Genomic DNA, 20527 nt, shown 5'->3' with positions numbered 1-20527 from the left:
TAAACCGAAATGAAAAAAAAAACGCATGTAAGATTAACGAAGGCTAGAGGTTCCTAACTTGGGACAAACGCATAGCTGCGGCGGCTTAATATAAAAAAGAAGATGTGGTATAATTGTCAATGAAACAGCTCTACACAAGAGACCAAATTACACAGATGTAACAACTATAGGTCATCGTACGGCCTTCAACAATGAGTAATGTCCATACTGTTTAGTCAGCTATAAAAGACCCGAAATGACAAATGTAAAACAATTCAATCGAGAAAACTAAAGACCTAATTTATGTACAAAAACAAATAAGTAACACATAAACAAACGACAACCAATGAATTAAAGGCTCCTGAAATTCATGGTTATTTGTTCAACATTAGCTTTGCATGGTTGGGTGTGTTCTCGATTACTAAAACCAACTGATCAGCTATGGTTTGCACATGGAAAAAGACTTTGAGGTGTACATGTTTGTCTGTCAAGGTTCAAGTGACCATGACCTCATTTCCATGCACCAATGTCAATGTTAAGTTTATGTGATACCTGTTTCAGAATCTATACCATAACGATTTTTACATGAACTTAAATCATGATCAGAAAAGCAGGCTTGACATTTCAGAGCTGCAATCTTGCTTCAGAAAATCTTTTTTATTCTGGATTGTGATAATTTTTATGCATTTACATTCGTAAAAATGTCTACAGTTCCACATTATTTGTTTTGAAGTATGGAAATATAGTTAAACAAAGTTCGTGTGTCTACTTTTTGTAGTATGGTAGAACAACACAAATCAAATTTGTTTTAAGAATTTAATTTTTAAAAATAAAAATCCCAAATGGCTGTTAACTTTCTAGGTTGATTGTTTCTTCTGACAGCTTTTTCATTTCCTCTTCAATAAATTCTGCAATGAAAAAAACTTGTTTACTCATTTCCTTGAAACGCGCATGTGTGTTGTAGTTGTAGTCGCGAATAACATATCAATTTTGAATATGGTTGCTAAAACATTATTGTGTGTCGCTTGAGCTTTACAGTGACCGTATTCATGAACATAAACGAGGATGGGAAAGAGGGTACTTCATTTCAGTATTTTTATTTTTTTATCAGTATTTCTGAGTAATGGGTTGTTATTCTCTATTGTGTAAATACGAACCAGACCTCATTGATTCAGTAATGTCAAGTAATAATAAATAATGGCCTTTTGAAAGTTTTTTTTATTCGAAAGCGGCCATACTTTTGATTATCGATACTTTGCAGTCTAGAACGATTTGATTGGAAGTGTTTGTCACGACCCGTGTTTCTGGGACAACACTATTCAGATACAGCCAATGAGAATAGAAAGATGGATGGACAAATCTTTAATGCGCTTGATAACTGGTGGTAAAGATGAAGCAAACGATATATTTATAATCCTTGTTGTTTCTTTTTTATTTAACAAATACCATATATAGAATGAACAAATTGCTCCCGTAACGTGCCGTCAGATTTAACCACCACATTCTCGCGCGACAGCATGTGTATACATCACACTAGGCATACGGACCATGTTACTCAATTAAAGACAATATAAAAAAGAAGATGTGGTGTGAATTCCAGTGAGACAACTCTCCACAAGAGACCAAATGCCACAGAACTTAACATCAAAAGGACACTGACCTTCAACAATGAGCAATGCTCATATCGCATAATCAGCTATAAAAGGCCCCGAAATTTATTTGCCTGATGAGAGAAGTCAAAGTGATTATATTTGTACTGTTATCATTATAACATACCGTTTACTTCTTGAGAAGTAAGAGATGTTTTGTTATCCGCTGTTCCAATGTTTTCGACTTTCTTTCCTTTCTTCGTCATACAACAACAGCAGATTGCAGCAAAACACCTTCGAAACTATAAATATAAATTAACAATCGCGAGGTAGCCGTACATTGTGAATGTTTCTAAATTTTGGCGCATTTATATGTTCTGAGGTTTAGTGTGTCGTCAATTTTGATGAACTAGTATAGTATATATATTATTGCCAAAGAGCCAGTTGAAGCCTGTCTCCGGTTCTCCTGTCTATAAATGGAAGAGGAAGCTCAATAAAATGATTAAAACATATAGTATGAGGTACAATAATGTATGATTTATGTTTACTTGTATTTTATAAAGACACATCAGAATACAATCGTAAATACAAGATAGTTTTAACATTTAGACACAACCATTTCACAATATCATAATTAAAAGGTTATTTCATTGCATTATCTTATCTAACGATTATTATACACATTTATAATATCACCCTCAAAATGGCAACATTTGGTTAGTTATATTTGTAAAAAGCAACACAAAGGATAAGCTTTTCGATGTAGGCTATTTTTTGCTTTTAAATCTTACTGAACAGCAGCTTTTTTCTTTCTCCTTTTTGGATTCGACCAATGCTTGAGTTTCAGCCTCCTCTAATGCCTTAGTGTCCCCATCATTGTTAGTTTTGCTCGTGCTTTCTTTTGGTGAAGTGTTCTCGTCTTCCATGTTTGCATAAACGTTTTACATTACTTGCCAATCACCATAATTTGGCTCTTGAAACTGAATGAGCAATTTTGGTAACCAACCACGTGACTTTTTTTCTCTATTTTATATGACGCTTAAAGTTAGATATCTAATATTTATTTTTTTATCGTTAGTATTTATAATCTAATCACGGTTAAAAAAATACATATAAAAAATCATCAAAAAATATTTTGGGGAATTGAAATGTTTTGTTGAATACTTTTAGCGGGAAGTCACGTTTCTGCTTAATTCGATGTACCTTGGAACGTTTATGACGTTAACGTTTTCAGTAAACAATTTGCACAACACATGAACATGGAACCAGAATACAGAATAGAACCTGAAAACTGTGAAAATGCTTTCAAAGTTCCAAATATCTTTCCCTGTAGAGGTGGATGTTGTGGACAGAAACCGGAAGAATATTGTTGTAATGAAAGTTTACAGCTAAATTTGGCAATTTTTTCAATGTGTTCAACGATTGTGTTTCTTTTGTTCGCTGTCTGGGCTTGGAAAAGATGTATATTGATTTGGTGTGGGGATAAAAAAGGTTTCACTTCACAGAATGCCGATTTGGTTTCAAGAAGAGAATGTGGTAAGTTGCTATAATAAATATAAGTACATAAACTTACTTCTATCGTTTTATTTTTGAATCATGTTTTTTCATGTATTTTAATTCAAGATTCACATGTTTCGTTGTATTTCGCATAAATTTTTTGGCTAAAATTTTCTATCAAAAACGCATTCAGTTCAACTTGGATTTATGCGCGTCTTTTTTGTCGTATTAAAAACCCATACGTTCAAGAAGTAAAAAAAATACCGAAATCAAATCCGAAAGTCTCTTAGCAAACGACAAAATCAAACATCAAACATTTCGGGATGTAGAAAATGGTTGATTGAATCTGGTTTTATAGCTGACGACACATATCACTTGTATGACAGTCGCACAAATTTCCATTATGTTGACAACAATTTGGAAACAAATTTTATAAAACAATCTGACAGAATAGGTAACATTCAGCACTGACTGTGTTAAATCTTTGTTACTGTTAAAACAACTAATATGTCAACAAACATTTATATATAACAAAACGGCATCTAGACAAAGCACTTAAGCTAAAATAAAAGACAAAAATCCCCCCAAAAATATCACAGAGCAACACATCAGCGAGTACCATAACAACCGAGCCACGCCCAAAGTATATTATACTAAAAAATGAACTAAACAATAAATGTTTATAATTTACAAAGACAAATGAAGGACACTATAACGTTTAAGGTCAAGGAACAGTAAATGGGCTATGTCGCAGATTTTGCTAAAAATTTGCATACAACCTTGGCTCGTTGAACTACAACTGAAAATCGAAAAAATAATGCATTTATCTCAATTATCATTTGAAATATTACTGATTGAAATGTTACAAAATGGGTGAACATTTGTATAGAAAGCACATAAAATCGGCGAAAAACCTTCTAAAATTTGTCTTGAAAACGCCAAATCTCGAATTCTACTCCATAGATTTTTCTTAAAAAACTATATATTCTTGACATATAAATTTCTGTTTTAATGATATAAAATAATCATAGGGTCACCGACTTCGTTTTTTGTCTAATACTCAATTTGTAACCTTGTTTGTAGTAAAAAACGTCAAAAATCAACGTTTTACGGCCTGCAACGCGATAACGTTACGATTATTTCGACGTTTTGTTTGATTTTTCCACATAGAACGCAACTTTAAATGATGTATACCGTAAGAACGAAGTCGGTGACCCTAACTTTATTTTGCATCATTATAACGGAAATTTATGTATCAACAACATATAGTTTTTTAAGAAAAATCTATGGAGTAGAATTACAGATTTGGCGATTTTAAGACAAATTTTAAAAGGGTTTTCGTCGATTTTATGTGCTTTCTATACAAATGTTCACCCATTTTGTAAGAATTCAATCAGTAATATTTCAAATGATAATTGAGATAAATGCACTATGTTTTCGATTTTCAGTTGAAGTTCATCGAGCCAGAGTTGTATGCCAAATTCTAATGAAATCTGTGACATAGCCCATTTACTGTTCCTTGACCTTAATGAGATGATAAACAACGTCAGTACCCAAACTACCCAGAGTTTGTACTTCAATATCATCATGTATTTTTTTTTAAGTTGGCACGGAATATTTATCAACAAGGTTTTGGTATCTTCCGATGAACTTTTTTCAGAAAGAGGACGAGAATGTTCTTTGACATAACCTTGGTTCATCAACTTTTTAATTAGATACCGGTGACGTTTTATAAAATCAGGGTTACAGTAACTGTTGTCAGCTCTTGAATACCGAATGAGTTGTGGAATGTATCCCTTATATAAAAAAGAAGATGTGGTATGATTGCCAATGAGACAACTACACACAAAAGACCAAAATGACAAACACATTAACAACTATAGGTCACCGTACGGCCTTCAACAATGAGCAATGCCCATACTTATGTTGGTTAAGGTGGTATATTGCTACTATGGCGGGTGAAAATAGATAGTTTCAAATTTTATTGCGTCCCGTTTGTCATAGATGCTGGTACTGAGATGACTGCGTATGTCAAGTTCGGTGTATAAGTCTAAAACTGGGGAAAAATTCAATTATATGTCTCTGCTAGATTGAAAAAAAAATGTAATCTTAATCAAAGAATTATGTTTACTTCGTATGTGTATCTCAGTAAAATGTAACTGTATGCTTTTTTTATAAATTTCCTAGGAACTGCAATACCATGCACTCACATTGGTTGTTCTGGTATAGTACCATCTCCAGGTGTGCATTTTACCCGCAATAAGAGGACAACAAATGGGGCATCCAACACAATGAATAAGAAACTGTATAACCAGACCAAAAACTTTACAGAATGTCCACCAAGCTATGAAGAGGCAGTACGATTTCAATCAAACCAAATTTCTCAATAAACATCTAACATATACACATGCATTCGTTTAACTGATCTGTTTTTAGTTAGATGATAGCCTCCGTTTTGTAAGTTTGGAATTGACAGGGATTTGAAAAAAAAATTAAACAAGCAAGGATATGTGATTTGATTTTAATGAGATAATTATCAACCAGAGTCAAAATGAGTAGGGAAAAAACCAACTATGAGTCACCGTACGGCGGTAACGAGGAATTACTCTCACACAATATAGTCGGTTATCAACAGCAAAATGAGAAATCAATCAAGTGAGAAAACATACAGCTTAATTTTTGAAAGTCTTAGAAAATCTGGTGATATTGTGCAGTTTTTGTCCGTGAAAGAAACAGTATTTTGTTAGTCACATTATTTATGCACATTTATAATGTACATGCATTCAGAAAAAAAATCTTATAATAATGCCTCTGATAGATATATATATAATTGAGTTGTTCATTTGTAGAAAAAACATCCATATAAAACACACTCTGGACCAACTCAACAGAGAAGTTTCGTCACAAGCTGGTGAAATTCTTACGTGGTTTGAATATTCTTGAATGTTACTTGGTCTGGTAGACTTTTTGTCTGGTTTGCAGGTACTATATTGTAATACTCGTACCCTCCATCATGTGCCCATGTCGATATTACTTTGATATCTTCAAGTGCAATACCGTGCTATGAATGGAATCCTTGAATACAGTCTGAGACAGTTGAAATTGAAAGAAAACAAAGAACAATCATGATTTTGTTTGGGCTAAGATTTTTTTCTCCTGGGTTGCGTTCAATATCGTAGCGGCTTCGTATTGCTACGTAGATTTATGACTGTTGAACGTGTATTTAGCGGCTTTTTAGCCTAGCTGTAACTTATATATTGATAGCAGCTACGTAGATGATACGATATTGAACACGACCCTGGTATTTGCTGTAAAAACAGTAAGGCAGACTGATAGCAAACCGGCTCAGTTTTCCTGCATGAAAATAATATTTGCAAATCTGGATACCTCAAACAGGATCAAGTAAAACTTGACAAAGTGATGCCAATTTTACTCCATTCTGAAGTTATTGTATTATAAAAAAAAATTCTAACCGATTCCCCCTGAATGTACGTATACTGCAAGGCAGCCGCCCACCATGTACACTACAAAATCAATAACCGATATTTTTTCTCGGAAATCCGACTAAAAACAAAACAGCTTGAAATTGAAAAAAAACTTTACCCGGCGAAAGGTGGAGATCTTTGTTTTTTCTAGTTTGTGTGATTAAATCGGCACCGTTCACACATCAATAACCGCGAGAAAACCATGACATTCTATATCGCGTATAGGTCTTCTGGGTTGAGTTCAATATCGTGGCAGCTACGTAGATTTTGACTATTGAACGTGTAGTTGCTACATTTATATTGATAGCAGCTACGATATTGAACTCAACCCTGTTAAGTGTGCAATTTCTTTATTTAAGCATTTATTTGATTTTCGGAAAGTATTTTTTATGAAAAGCCTCAACTTTCGAGGCTCGAGAAGACATGCAATTGTAGTCTGAAATAGATCTCATATTTTGCAACTTTTGGCGCAGACGAGATAAAACAGTGCGTTCAATCGGCATATCCTCGCATGAATGTGACCTTGACTTTTGATGCCAAGGTCAAATTAAAAAAAAAATCCACGCGGTGTTTTTAGAGACCCTAGGCCTGTATGCAGCTCGTAACTTTAAGTCTTACTTATTCATCCTTTAATACAGACAATAATTTCAAGCTAGTTTGTACAAGAACCTTAGGATTATTGAATGTGTATGTTTTGGGCAATTTTTAATGTCCAACCCAAACAAGGTGTTTTTTCTTTGCTTTTGTGGTGCATTTCAGTGTTTGTTCTTTGAGGACACACTTATTATATTCTTTATTACAATTGGTCTTTTTAGTGCGCTATAGATTGTATCCCAGGACAGATCATGTCTCCTAGATTGTTAAATATCTAAAATTATTTGGATCCCATGCCATAATTACCCCTTTATTACTATTAATTGGCATGACAGGAGCTTGTGCACCATAAAGTGTTTAATATACTGAATGCGATCAGATGTCCAACCCTCTCATCCGTATACATCATAATTGCCAAAAGATTTTCAATGCACTCAGAATATCATCCTCTAACTGTTTCTCTTTATGTTGTAAATTGTTTTCAGAAACAAACCCCAAAACCATTAAAGCAAAGCCTTTCCCTAGGTTTCATGTCATGAATATTGAATAACCTGTCAAGCTTAAAGATCTCATTGCTGAACCAAATATATTCTTAATTGTCATGACAAACTTTTCAGTACACTATTGGTGTTTTGAAGGGTTTATGTCTGCTCTGCTCATATCATATTTTGTTGAAATTTATCTAAAATGTAGAATTACCACTCCCCAACACAAAAGTTGCATTTAATTCTAAATCAAAAAGACATTTCCAATGCAAAACAGGTTTGGTCCTTTCTTCACCATTCTAGAAATGAAGGGATTTTTGAAGTCCACTAAATCATCTTACTCATGTTGCCAAAATTGAGAAATATATACCCATCTACCCCTTTGACTATAAATGTTTCACTTGTACTGACATTAAATGAAGTGTTCGTACTTACAGCCAGGTTTAACAAGTTGAACGTAAGCTTCTACTCATTGTCCTTTACAGACAGGAAAGTCAATGCAATCAGACTTACTCACTCAGTCACATTTTAACCTGTACTGATTCAACATTTTAATATTTATATTTTGTATGTCTAACTACTGAAGTTATATCAATGTCAATAATACCAATCAATATTTAGTTTTTTCACTTTTGAATGAAGTTTCCTTCTAAAGATCACCAATATACTGATTCAAAAAAGTTGCATAAAAAAAATTGAGATTGATGCTGCACTTGTTCTTGACCCTGAATGAAGTTTATAATACCTCTATAAACTGAACTAATCTTTGGTTATCCTTCATATGTTCTTATGATTAGAAGAAAAATGTCAGATTTAAAAGACGGGCGAAAGATACTAGATGGACAGTCAAACTCATAGATTGAAAATAAACTGACAACGCAATTAGGCAGAGATAATCAACAAGAAATAAATCTGAAGAAAACTGATGATTTATCTTCCCTTATTGTGTTTATCTATAGATCATTCTATCTATAACAACATATTCCGATTACAAATGTGTGCTAATCTATAGAACAATTAATCTAAAATTGCAAATATAGCAAATATTCAACAAGACACAGTACAATAACAAGCATGGTGCACGAGTTAATTATCAGTGTTGTCAGTCTTTTGATATTTAAATTTTTGGATTAGTTATACTTTTTATTACATTGACCTTTTTTGGGAATTTATGTAGGGAATGCAAAGAACTAAGTCTTCTACCCAATCTCCATTTGTTTTGATGCAACTTAATCAACAATGTCGTGAGAATATACATTTGTTTTTACATCAGAGGATTGCAGGTTTTTATTTCACTGGGAATCACAGTAATTCATTGCAACCAATGCAACAAATGTATTTTTAAGGCACTGAGAATGGGAGGTATGTGGAGCAATAACAAGAGAACAATAATGTAACAAAGTTGATAATAAAAGAAACTTTATTGACATATTATATATATTAGCTTTTTAAATTAGTAAACAAAGACCAAAAATAACAAAAAAGGAATGTAAAGGTGGAATGCTAAGTTAACCTACATCTGTAATACATAATCTACATGTGTAACACACAACCTACATGTGTGATAAGATAAACAATGTGTATTACATGTGTAATAGAGATTCTAATTATATTGCACTGATTAACTGAGTATGGGTGATGAAAAAGCTTACACTGATTGAAACTCTACCCTGGTTAATTATAGGTGTAAATATTTTACAATAGTTCAAATAGACCAAGTCAGAATTATACATGTTGCCATATTATTTGCGTACAAGAAATTTTATTCAGGCATTCATGCAATATGAAAAGGAAAAGAGAAATATTTTCAGATTCCTTGCTTGATTGAAACATCATTAAATGTTGTACATGATGCTTATGATTATGATGCACATTATGAAAGGGAAAATTGCAATTGGGTCAGAATTTTGAATGAACTACAATGGGTGTAGTCAAGTCACAGTAACAAGTTTTAATATGACAGATTCTAACACAAAAAAATATAAAAAAAGAGAATAAAGAAGAGAAAAATATATTGCAACCTCTTTTGATTTTACCCTAAAAAAAAAAGCCATTTATAGCGATGATATTGATCAAGTAGTTAAAAGAAGATTGAATTATGCTTACCTTAGCCATTTCAGTATTTCAAAGGACAAAGGGCAATTTGATTGTTCACCAAATTGAATTGGGCTTAATTGGCAGATCAAACATTTTGTATAATCATTTGAAAATATTACCCAGTATACATAAGATTCTGAAACAAATAACAGAATTATGGCAGATCTTCATCTTCAATGACACTATTTATAACAACATACATAAAGGTAAGTTTTAAATCTCTACAGATTGTCAGATCTAGAACAAAAAGATTTTGAGCATTCACAAAACTGATACAATATAGCCATAACAACTCAAATACAGAAAGACTGACACAAAATAAACAAACTTCTATATTGTTAACATAATTATATACCTAAACAGAAGCTTATCTTATTAGTACAATATCAATCGTTTACAAAAAAAAAAAGTATAAAGTTCTTTTAATCGTGTAAAATACAAAATTTGATTGCTTTAATAAAGTGAGAAAGAAAAAAAATATTACACACAACCATTACCCCAAAATTATGCATAAACAAAAAACAATAAACTATGTAAAAGGAAAACATTTTGAACTCACAACCTATTGGTGTTTTAACAAGTTAAATAACAAGTTAAAAAATATCCAACAAAATAATGACTAAAAGACCTGAAAAAATAAAAATAAACTGGTCAACTATGCATGTAAGCAAGCCATGTTAACTTAGAACTTTGTTAATAACTAAAAGTATGAAACAAAAGTTTGAAACAAAAATATTTACTAAATGTGAAAACGAGCTTCTATTTACAAACATGCAGTTTTTGTTTTTGGCTTTTAAAAGAAAATTTGACAAAAATATACTGAACATTTTAGCAGAGTCCACAACAAGCCCATTTTAAAGATTCTATATTACCTTGAAATATGTGCTTGAATTTAAATGAAGAAACCATTAAAGATATTCGGTCACAAGTTGAAAAACAAGCATAGAACTTAATGCCATTTACCAATTTGTAAGTGTCCCCATTCCCCATTCCCACCCCCTTTTTCTAAAAAAAGAGGAAGAAACTTCCAATCCTCACTGCAACAACAATAAGCTTCAACAGCACCATATATTGAATACATAACTACATGAAATACACATCTAATATCAACAAAGTATTATAAAACAGATGATAAAATGGATTTCCTTTCCCTCTCATAGAGATATTTAAACATTGAAACAATCAAAACAATAACTTCACAAAATATGCGTCACAATTCTTATAAAACATGATTGATAATGCAGAAAACTAACATAATAAAGCACCTCTGATTCTAATATCTCTGTCTTTAAGAAGAAAAATATATTATCTAGCTAACTAATAAGTAAATAATTGTGAATAAATTCATTTTTTGTTTAATACTTTTATGTTTTATGTAAACACCTAACTTAAATAATTCTCTGGCTATTATGCCTTTTACAAAAATTGTCATTTTAATAGCACTGTTAGTAAAGATTAGGTATGGCTTGGTTTCATGTCTTTTTAAAATAATAATTTGATGTAAACAAAGAATGAAAGGTTATACTGAAGGATATTTTGACCATATCTATTCATTCGTAAAGTTTTAAACAAATGTACAAATATTTTAACAAGATTTTTTTTCATAAGTTAGTACATGGTTCATTAAAATACAACACAATTTCTTGTAATGCCACAACAAAGTGTTTTTCATGAAAGTGATAAATCTGTTAATTATAAAAGTAAATAATTTGTAAAATAAATTCAATCAAATATGTATATGCCATTCACAAAGAAAATAATCACAAAATAAGGTGTTAAATGATACTTTGTATCTGTACAGAAAATAATGAAACAGGTCCCTTCTACTGTAAACATTGGAATAAAAAACAAACTGGTCCCATTGTCTAACTATATGACAACCTTTACACACTGTATACTAGTATGATGATTTTTCAACACATTTGATGAACTGTTCTAAGTCAGTTAAATCAATTAAATATTTCAATTTATTTTGAATGATTGTGACAATCAAAAATTAAATAGATATATATATGAACATGTGAAACTTTTCATTTGTCAATTTCACATTTAAAACTACAATAAAAGAAACTTAAATTTTACTTTAATACATGTAATATCAATCATTTTGACAATTTATAATTTTGCTTAAAAAATATTTAATGACTGGAAAATAAATATCTTAATCGAAAAATACTGTAGCCATGAGGTATACACTCTGTTACCTTGTCCTGGTACCCAAGATGGTATTATATATTCACTATAGGAAAGAACCTCTGTGACTTTTTTTTATAGGAATACATCAATGATCTTTCAATATAATATTGAGACAAATTGTAGTTTGACAATAAAAGCAACAGAAAATGTTAACTACTGGATTTCATTTTGTTGAAATGGACAGAAACATAAGGCCATCTTGGAATAAAATCATATCTGTTGTCTTTACGTCAGAGGTATCTTCTCACCGCGTCCAGTCTCAAAGGGATTCTCATCATCCTGCAATGTTTATTATGTACAGTATTAACAACATTATATTTCTATTGCTTGTTTTAACACCATAATTTCTGTTGCCAATTGGTGTTTTAACAAGTTAAAAAATATCCAACAAAATAATGACTAAAAAGACAATTATATAAAGTATGATCCCTATTGGAATTTTGAACAATTATTTTCTCAAGATTGGTATGCAAGGTTTTGGTCAAAGATGGTACATGCAAGATTAATCTCAGAAAACTTTATTCTTATTTTGCCCACAGTATATATAACATCAGAATACATTTTTTACAAAGAATCATCAAGTTGTGACCTGCCGAATCCAACATTCATTCAGATATGTAAAATCTCAATCTTTAGTAAATTATAATTTATCCTGATATGACACATATGGATCAGATTCTTCAATTTACATTTAAAGTCCCCAAATCAGCCCTTTTCCTTGTGCTAGAAATGGTAATACTTTTTAAAGGGTCTTTTAATTTCAGAAAAACTACTGATAAGGAAAATTAAATGAACAAAATATTTAACTAAGATATCCAAATATAATAACAAAAGAGTAAAGTTCAAATAAAAACTAAACAAAAACAAGATTTGTGTGCCAAGGTAATGCAATGTTTATCTACAGATAGTCTGGTAGTACTTACTGGATTATACAGCTGATATAAATAAATAAAGAGGTATAAGGAGGTTTTCAATATGATAGAAACAAAAAAGACAATCGTATAAAAAATACTCAATTTCGATATAGACTTTAAAAAGTGTCTTGAAAAGCATGGGAATTATATAATCCAGTTCTCATGCACATCTGTAACCTTATTTGACCTTCACCTCCTATACTTACTGATGAAAATAAGTCTAATGCACTCTAGAATTTTTTTAAAAACAAGTTGAACTTTCAGTTACTGCTCACTAATGATACATTTTTTGTACCATCACTGTATGCAATGATGACCTTACTCCTAAAGATGGGGTATAATTATATATTAAAGGTGAAAGGAGATGTTGGGCTTCTGTCAATGAGACAGCAACTGAACAATATAATAACCAAAAGACATCCAGAGGTTGATTTACAGTCTTCAACAATAGACAGTTCGCTCTACAATATGTTCAGCATTGAATTACACTTAAACTCATTTAATTTACACAGAAATTAAATTGAATAAAAGTAAGAAGTTTAAAATGGCTTGAGTCAAGTTTATTGATCAAGACTAAAAGGTTTTAAACTTTTTAAAGAAAATTTTCAAGTTGATGCATTTCTGCCTAATAACTAAATTACATATTTATTGAAAACTTTATATAGATACATATCTTACCTTATCAGATCTTTTGCCTCTTATTTTATTGAGTATTTTTGATCCTCTGCTTGTTTTAAATTGTACAGAGTCAAACTGATCTTCTTCTCCATCAGACAAACCACAGGAATCTACACCTGGTAACTCGCCATCATAGGTTGGCTCATTCTGGTGGGTCAACTTCATATACTTATACTCTAAACTGTAAAGTAGGTATTCATAGATAATTGTATATATTAACTAGAGGCTCTAAAGAGCCTGTGTCGCTCACCTTGGTATATGTGAATTAAACAAAGGAAGCAGACAGTTCATGACAAAATTGTGTTTAGGTGATTGTGATGTGTTTGTACATCTTACTTTACTGAACATTTTTGCTGCTTACAATGATCTCTATCTATAATGAACTTTTCAGTGTAGTTTCAGTGGAAAATGTTAGTAAAAATTTACAAATTTTATGAAAATTGTTAAAAATTGATTATAAAGGACAATAACTTCTTAGGGGGTCAATTGACCATTTTTGTCATTTTGACCTATTTTTTAGTCTTAAATTGCTGTACATTATTGCTGTTTACAGTTTATCTCTATCTATAATAATATTCAAGATAATAACTCAAAACAGCAAAATTTCCTTAAAATTACCAATTTAGGGGCAGCAACCTAACAACGAGTTGTCTGATTCATCTAAAAATTTCAGGGCAGATAGATCTTGGCCAGGTAAACAATTTTACCCCTTGTCAGATTTGCTCTAAATGCTTTGGTTTTTGAGTTATAAGCCAAAAACTGCATTTTACCCCTATGTTCTATTTTTAGCCGTAGCGGCCATCTTGGTTGGTTTGCTTGGTTGGTCACAAAACACAATTTTTAAACTAGATACATCAATGATGATTGTGGCCAAGTTTGAATTTATTAATCCCGGAAGTTTCAGAGGAGAAGATTTTTGTAAAAGATCATGGAGATTTACAAAAAATGTTAAAAATTGATTATAAAGGGCAATAACTCCTTAAGGGGTCAACTGACCATTTTGGTCCTGTTGACTTATTTGTAAATCTTACTTTGCTGACCATTATTGCTGTTTACAGTTTATCTCCATCTATAATAATATTCAAGATAATAACCAAAAACAGTAAAATTTCCTTAAAATTACCAATTTAGGGGCAGCAACCCAACAATGGGTTGTCTAATTCATCTGAAACTTTCAGGGCAGATAGATCTTGACCTGATAAACAATATTACCCCATGTCAGATTTGCTCTAAATGCTTTGGTTTTTGAGTTATAAGCCAAAAACTGCATTTCACCCCTAAGTTTTATTTTTAGCCATGGTGGCCATGTTTTTTGATGAAATGGGAATTCAAACACAAACTTTATTCTAGATACCCTAAGAATCAATCAGATGAAGTTTGGTTTGAATTGGTTCAGTAGTTTCAGAGGAGAAGATTTTTGTAAAAGTTAACGACGACAGACCCAGGACGACGACGGACGATGGACGCCAGACGCAAAGTGATGGGAAAAGCTCACTCGGCCCTTCGGGCCCGGTGAGCTAAAAATGTAAATGTCCTTAAATCTATATTATTATCATTCAATGAGCTGTCATTGCTTAACAATTGTATCTACATCTCATAGCTCTTTCCTGATCACATGTGTTTACATATTTGGAATCCATGGACCCTGTATTTTGAAAGCAAGATTTCAAATTTAATCTATGCATTTTTTTTTTTTAAATTATTGTTTATATCTAAATACAAAATGTTTTAAAGGAAATGACATTTGATACAATACAAATGCATTCCAAATATCATTGACTTACTATAAGTTGTTCACTACTAAACTTACTTTGCTGAAGCCAGACAAACGCTTCTCACTAGCTAACGGTGTAAATTGCTCATTTAGCACAATACAATACTGTCAAGGTGCATTGCAGTAAACATATAATTTCAGGAATAACTTGCTATTTTGAAGAACGTGATATATTGTTTTAAAATTACTTAATTTCATTTGAGGTGACTTATAGGTCCATTGGGCCAGGTGTATTAATATTTATCATATATTGTATATTTATAATCTGTACATATTTACACATGTCACTATAATAAATAATTTACTTACTTACTTACTTACTGATTATTATTCATACAGAATTAATCATGCATCATGAAGAGAGTGATAGACGCTTTTATAAAGATGAAATAACAATGTACTTACTTTTTATTTCTCTGCCAACAGTATATGACACATATCAGTAAAATAAGTCCAAGGGCAACCACTGGTGGTACTACTACTTTTACCTGAAAGTGCAACAAAAATCAAATCGGAGTCAGAGGCCATTCAAAATTAGTTTGTTCCTCAAGCCTTTAATACATCTGATGAAAGTAGTCTTTTTTTCTTCTCCATTCATCCACAAAACATGTTGACTGAGTACAGGTTTTTTTTTAAATATTTTTGTTTCCACAATAGATCTCTGATAATGGATGTGAGAGTTTATTACCAGAATGAACATTAAAAACAACATTGTTCGAGTTTTTTTTGTTAATTAAATACTGAGAAATAACTTTGACTTTTTAATGAAGAGACAGGTACTGAAATAAATTTTTCAGTGGTCTACGTTAAATTTTCTGATTTTTTTCTTAAACAAATGCAACAGAATTTTAGTAAATGATTGATTACAGATTGTTTCCAATATTTCGAATGTTCTATTTCTCAATTTTAATGAAAATTAATAACCAAGAATCTATTGAATCGTTGATTAACAGAATACAAAAAGTTGTTCATATTTTAGCACTTTTCTTCCTGACAGCTTTTTTATTGTCTTTATTGGATACAGTGATTACGTAAAATTCAACTTTTTATAAAACAGTTAATCGCTATTTTTACGAAAATTTTCCTTTGATCTTGCTGACTGATAATTTTCTTTCTCAGCAGAGTCGCTAGAAACTAAGGACGCATATGCTCGTTGTTAATGAAATTGACAACGTCATCATAAGTAGAAAAGCAATAAACCTATAATCATTGGTCTTCTCAACTCGATTGCTTTTCTTACGTTTCACATACTGACTGATTAACGATTATCTATAATTATATCATCTTTACATATAAACTTAATTCATTAAACTTTAATATAGTTATCAACAAATAATGAGAAAATTATAATTGTTTGTACTTACAATGAATGGAAGTTTAATGGCACATTTCTGTGTTTCAATTGCTGGTGGCTCTCCTATACAGTGACTGAAGTGAAAAAATGTCAAAGGTCAAATAAGAAATATTCAATGTTTATTCTACATATAGATGTTATGACACACATACTATTTGTCAGAAGTAATTTATTTCAGTAAAAATAAAAAGAAGAAACCTTTTAAACAATATCACTTGATGATGGCAAATGGTAGTATCAATATTTCTAGAAGTTACTGGTATTATTATAAAGACTATTTCCAGTCTTAAGGTAAAGAGGCTGTCAAAATCAAAGCAACTATCAACCTGTAGTTTTTACTAGGGTTATACTTCTACTAATTTTGATATCTACATAATAGGAAATCATCTAAATAAAACTCAATACTATATATGTATTGTATAGACACATGTCTTAGTATTTAAGAAGTTTGTTTGTTGCCCTTTAGATGTCTCTTTTTCACTGTTAGATTGCTGTCTAATTGATGTATACCCCACCCTGCCTTATATGTATATTTGATTATTAATTGTCCAACATATAAATAGCACAGATATTTACTCTGGTTTAGTATAATGAATTCTCTATTAATACATATACACAGTTTATAAAACATTGATATTTACTCTGGTTTAGTATAATGAATACTCTATTAATACATATACACAGTTTATAGAACATTGATATTTACTCTGGTTTAGTATAATGTATACTCTGTGATCCATCCACACATTCTGCTACAATTTTAACAAAATCTTCCTTGGCACACTTAGGACAAGCATACACAGTTTTCCACAGCAGGTGGAAGTTACAGCCATCACATGTTCCATATACACATTTTGGCGGGAAAACTATTTCTCCATCATCTTCCATCTTTTGATCACATTTCAAGGAGATTATTGTATTACGTCCCTCTGGACATGCATCTGTGGAACTATATAGAATATCAAAATATTATGTTAAATTCATCAATTTATTTACAATACATTAGCACAATATTAAAAAACAATTCAAATTTCTTAATTCAAATCTTGCATGATTGAGCATTTGGCATATTCAGTAGCAGAAATCTGATTCTATAGTTGCTAAATTACTTTGAATGCAGAATAAAATTGAGAATGGAAATGAGGTAATGTCAAAGAGCCAACAACCTGACCAAAGAGCAGACATTGGCGGTAGGTGTTCAACACGGCGAAAAAAATCCTTACTTTGATCTATTGACAGTAAAAAAATGTCTGGGTATAATTTGAATGCAGTCTTTTAGCAAAATGTGAGGGAATACACAACTAATATTAGTAAGATAGTGGTGTAGTTTTTGAAGATTAACTCCTGTTAAATATCACACATTTTCCATAACAGTTACAGTGCAGATCCAGAAATTTTCATTAGTGGGGGACCATTGACTGCTAAGATGGGGGCCAACTCCTGTCATGCTTCAGTATTATATAATATATAATTAACAAATAGAAAACACTCTAAATCTGCCTCTGCATTATACAGCTTAAACAAAATGTAAAATAAATCCTTTCCTTACAAACATGATCAGGTAGATGACATACTTACTCTTCAGATTTAGAATAGAAATGTATGTCTTTTTCTGAACCTAAAATAAAACAGGAAACAATTATTTTGATTGGCATAACATATGAATGCAACTATATTATGTGTTATTTATTGATATTAGTTTTTTTTCTTTTTTCTTTCAGCTATAACCCTCAGCCAGATATCAGACCTTAATATTTCATCCTGCTTTAAGGAAACTTATTTTCCCTCACCAAACAATGGTCATTGGCAATTAACAAATGTATACCATTCAGGAAATAGTTATAGTAAAGTTGATTTAGGACACAGTCGTTCATGAAATTTAATACAAGAGTCATTTTTAATCCAAATCTTTAAAAGATGGTCTGTAACAATCCAAAAGTTATTTCATCAAATAAATTTACTACAAGCCTATCACAGTAACATGGTTTGGTTTACTGAATTTGCAGTTACCTAGTTATCAATATCTATAAAACAAAATAAAACAGACAGCAGTTGTTTCATAAAAAAAGTAGAATACTATTACATGTCTTATGATAAAGTTTTAGATTTGACAGTACTTATGGGTTATCCCTGATAAAATATCAGATATTTTAATGAATAGCAAATTTTTTCATACACTTAAGGATACTGCACTCATAAAATGCCAATATATTTTACCATATATGTGTTAGTATTGTCTTTAATATATGTATTGTATATATTGTGTATTGTAATTATAAATATGCTTGATATTTTAATGAATAACATATTATTATATTATTATAATATTTACCCTCAGTTGAATATCCTTCTTTCTTATACATCTCTACCAGACTTTTGTTAGTAACTATCTTGTCAATGTAGTCACCAAGACTGGAACAAAATAAAAATCAATTAGACAAAGCTTTTTTTGTATCACTTTGTAACCACTGTAAATTCTAAAATTCCTGTGATGTTCATGTTATTGGTTAAAATGGTGACAGGTTTGGCAAAAATAAAAAACTTGCTTGATAGCATTATTTGTATTTTTTATTTCATATTAAATTTTGTACATTGTTCAAATATCGGCAAAGAAGTTCAAGTGACTGAAGCAGGACTGAGGCTGTGGGACTCATAATCTACACTGACTTGCCCACTTCAAAATGCAAACAATGACAATTTTTCAATCTTGCTTTGACAATGCCTGAAAAGTCCAGTATACAGCAGGTATTATATTTATATCATACAATATGTCCTTGTCCTTATATGAATATCCTTATACATACAATACATTGATTTATCCATCCCACACCATTTGTCTTAGGAAGGAAACCAATACATACCTGGTAGGCTGTGTAGAGAGTGATTTGGAAGCATCAGTAGAAGGTATAATTGTGGATTTACAGGGCACAAGTACTTACCTGGTAGGCTGTGTAGAGAGTGATTTTGAAGCATCAGTAGAAGGTATAATTGTGGATTTACAGGGCACAAGTTCTTACCTGGTAGGCTAAGTAGAGAGTGATTTGGAAGCATCAGTAGAAGGTATAATTGTGGATTTACAGGGCACAAGTACTTACCTGGTAGGCTGTGTAGAGAGTGATTTTGAAGCATCAGTAGAAGGTATAATTGTAGATCTACAAACTACTCCTTTTACTAGAGATGATTCTGAAAATTTACTCTGAAAGAAAGAAAAAACATTGTCTGTAAAATCAGCATAAAATTGAAAATGGAAATCGGGAATGTGTCAAAGAGACAACAACCCAACCATACATTCATGATTAAACAACAAAACAACTATCTTAATGTAGCTGTCAAGTTTTAATTGACGATTGCATTTCACACATTAAGTGTCCTCCTTCATGTATAATAACAGGAATATGGTCATTTCAGAACTTTTGTCAGACTTTGCATACTGCAGTTTGTTAAACAAGAACTAATTTTTGTTTGTCTCTTTCATTTTCTGAAGTATTATTGAATGACTTCCTTCAAAACATAAGTGAAGAATCCCTGTTGAACTTATGAAAACTGGTCAACAAATTGTCCCAATGTTATCATATGTTTTTAAAAAATTTTTAATGTTAGCAAACTATGTAAAATTGTCTTTAAAGGGCAATAAATCCTAAAGGGGTCAATTGACAATTTTGGTCATATGATCTTTTTTGTAGATCTTACTTTGCTAAACATTATTATTAACAGTTTATATCTATCTATACTTGTATTCAAGATAATAACAAAAACCTGCAAAATTTTCTTATAACTACCAATTTAGTGGCAGCAACCTAACAATGGGTTGTTTGATTCGTCTGAAAATTTAAGAATTGATAGATCTTGTCCGATTGCACAATTTAAGCCCAGGTCAGATTTGCT

The 20527-nt window shown here is 31.2% G+C and overlaps 3 protein-coding genes across 6 annotated transcripts in view; 1 reads left to right on the top strand and 2 right to left on the bottom strand.

Moving 5' to 3' along the window:
* Positions 1-781: 781 nt before the first annotated feature.
* On the bottom strand, positions 782-2743 carry LOC134717543 (uncharacterized). The gene is made up of 3 exons (XM_063580036.1): positions 2360-2743; positions 1756-1870; positions 782-887 (listed from the first exon to the last, which is right to left on the bottom strand). Exons 1-3 carry the CDS (start codon positions 2492-2494, stop codon positions 829-831), a joined length of 309 nt encoding a protein of 102 aa, XP_063436106.1. The 5' UTR covers positions 2495-2743; the 3' UTR covers positions 782-828.
* A 30-nt stretch (positions 2744-2773) lies between these two features.
* Positions 2774-5469, top strand: LOC134717534 (uncharacterized). Its single transcript, XM_063580027.1, has 2 exons — positions 2774-3104; positions 5253-5469. The coding sequence occupies exons 1-2, from the start codon at positions 2822-2824 to the stop codon at positions 5453-5455; spliced, it is 486 nt and encodes a 161-aa protein (XP_063436097.1). The 5' UTR covers positions 2774-2821; the 3' UTR covers positions 5456-5469.
* A 3554-nt stretch (positions 5470-9023) lies between these two features.
* LOC134717477 (endosome/lysosome-associated apoptosis and autophagy regulator family member 2-like) overlaps positions 9024-20527 on the bottom strand; it is a 34577-nt gene continuing 23073 nt past the window's right edge. For 3 of the 4 annotated variants that reach the window (XM_063579997.1, XM_063580000.1, XM_063580008.1), the window contains 8 exons: positions 19738-19838; positions 18975-19054; positions 18221-18260; positions 17349-17591; positions 16653-16716; positions 15694-15776; positions 13515-13695; positions 12750-12857 (listed from right to left, as the gene is read on the bottom strand). In XM_063579997.1, coding sequence (XP_063436067.1) covers positions 12765-12857; positions 13515-13695; positions 15694-15776; positions 16653-16716; positions 17349-17591; positions 18221-18260; positions 18975-19054; positions 19738-19838 — 885 coding nt within the window. In that variant the 3' untranslated portion in view covers positions 12750-12764. Of the gene's footprint in view, positions 12202-12749; positions 12858-13514; positions 13696-15693; positions 15777-16652; positions 16717-17348; positions 17592-18220; positions 18261-18974; positions 19055-19737; positions 19839-20527 lie in introns of those variants that run through there. The other variant, XM_063580005.1, reaches the window with a different exon arrangement.

This window comes from Mytilus trossulus, chromosome 1, assembly GCF_036588685.1.
Source record: "Mytilus trossulus isolate FHL-02 chromosome 1, PNRI_Mtr1.1.1.hap1, whole genome shotgun sequence".
Taxonomy (NCBI): domain Eukaryota; kingdom Metazoa; phylum Mollusca; class Bivalvia; order Mytilida; family Mytilidae; genus Mytilus; species Mytilus trossulus.
This window is presented reverse-complemented; position numbering and strand designations above follow the sequence as displayed.

Bases quoted from the DNA above. Each gene is read 5' to 3' on its own strand.
- LOC134717543 (XM_063580036.1), bottom strand. From the start codon at position 2,494: ATGGAAGACGAGAACACTTCACCAAAAGAAAGCACGAGCAAAACTAAC. The intron at 1,871-2,359 runs GTAAGATTTAAA...TTATATTTATAG, and splicing joins AAGAAAAAAGCTGCTGTTCA to TTTCGAAGGTGTTTTGCTGC. The intron at 888-1,755 runs GTATGTTATAAT...TTTTCATTGCAG, and splicing joins TACTTCTCAAGAAGTAAACG to AATTTATTGAAGAGGAAATG.
- LOC134717534 (XM_063580027.1), top strand. From the start codon at position 2,822: ATGAACATGGAACCAGAATACAGAATAGAACCTGAAAACTGTGAAAAT. The intron at 3,105-5,252 runs GTAAGTTGCTAT...TAAATTTCCTAG, and splicing joins GGTTTCAAGAAGAGAATGTG to GAACTGCAATACCATGCACT.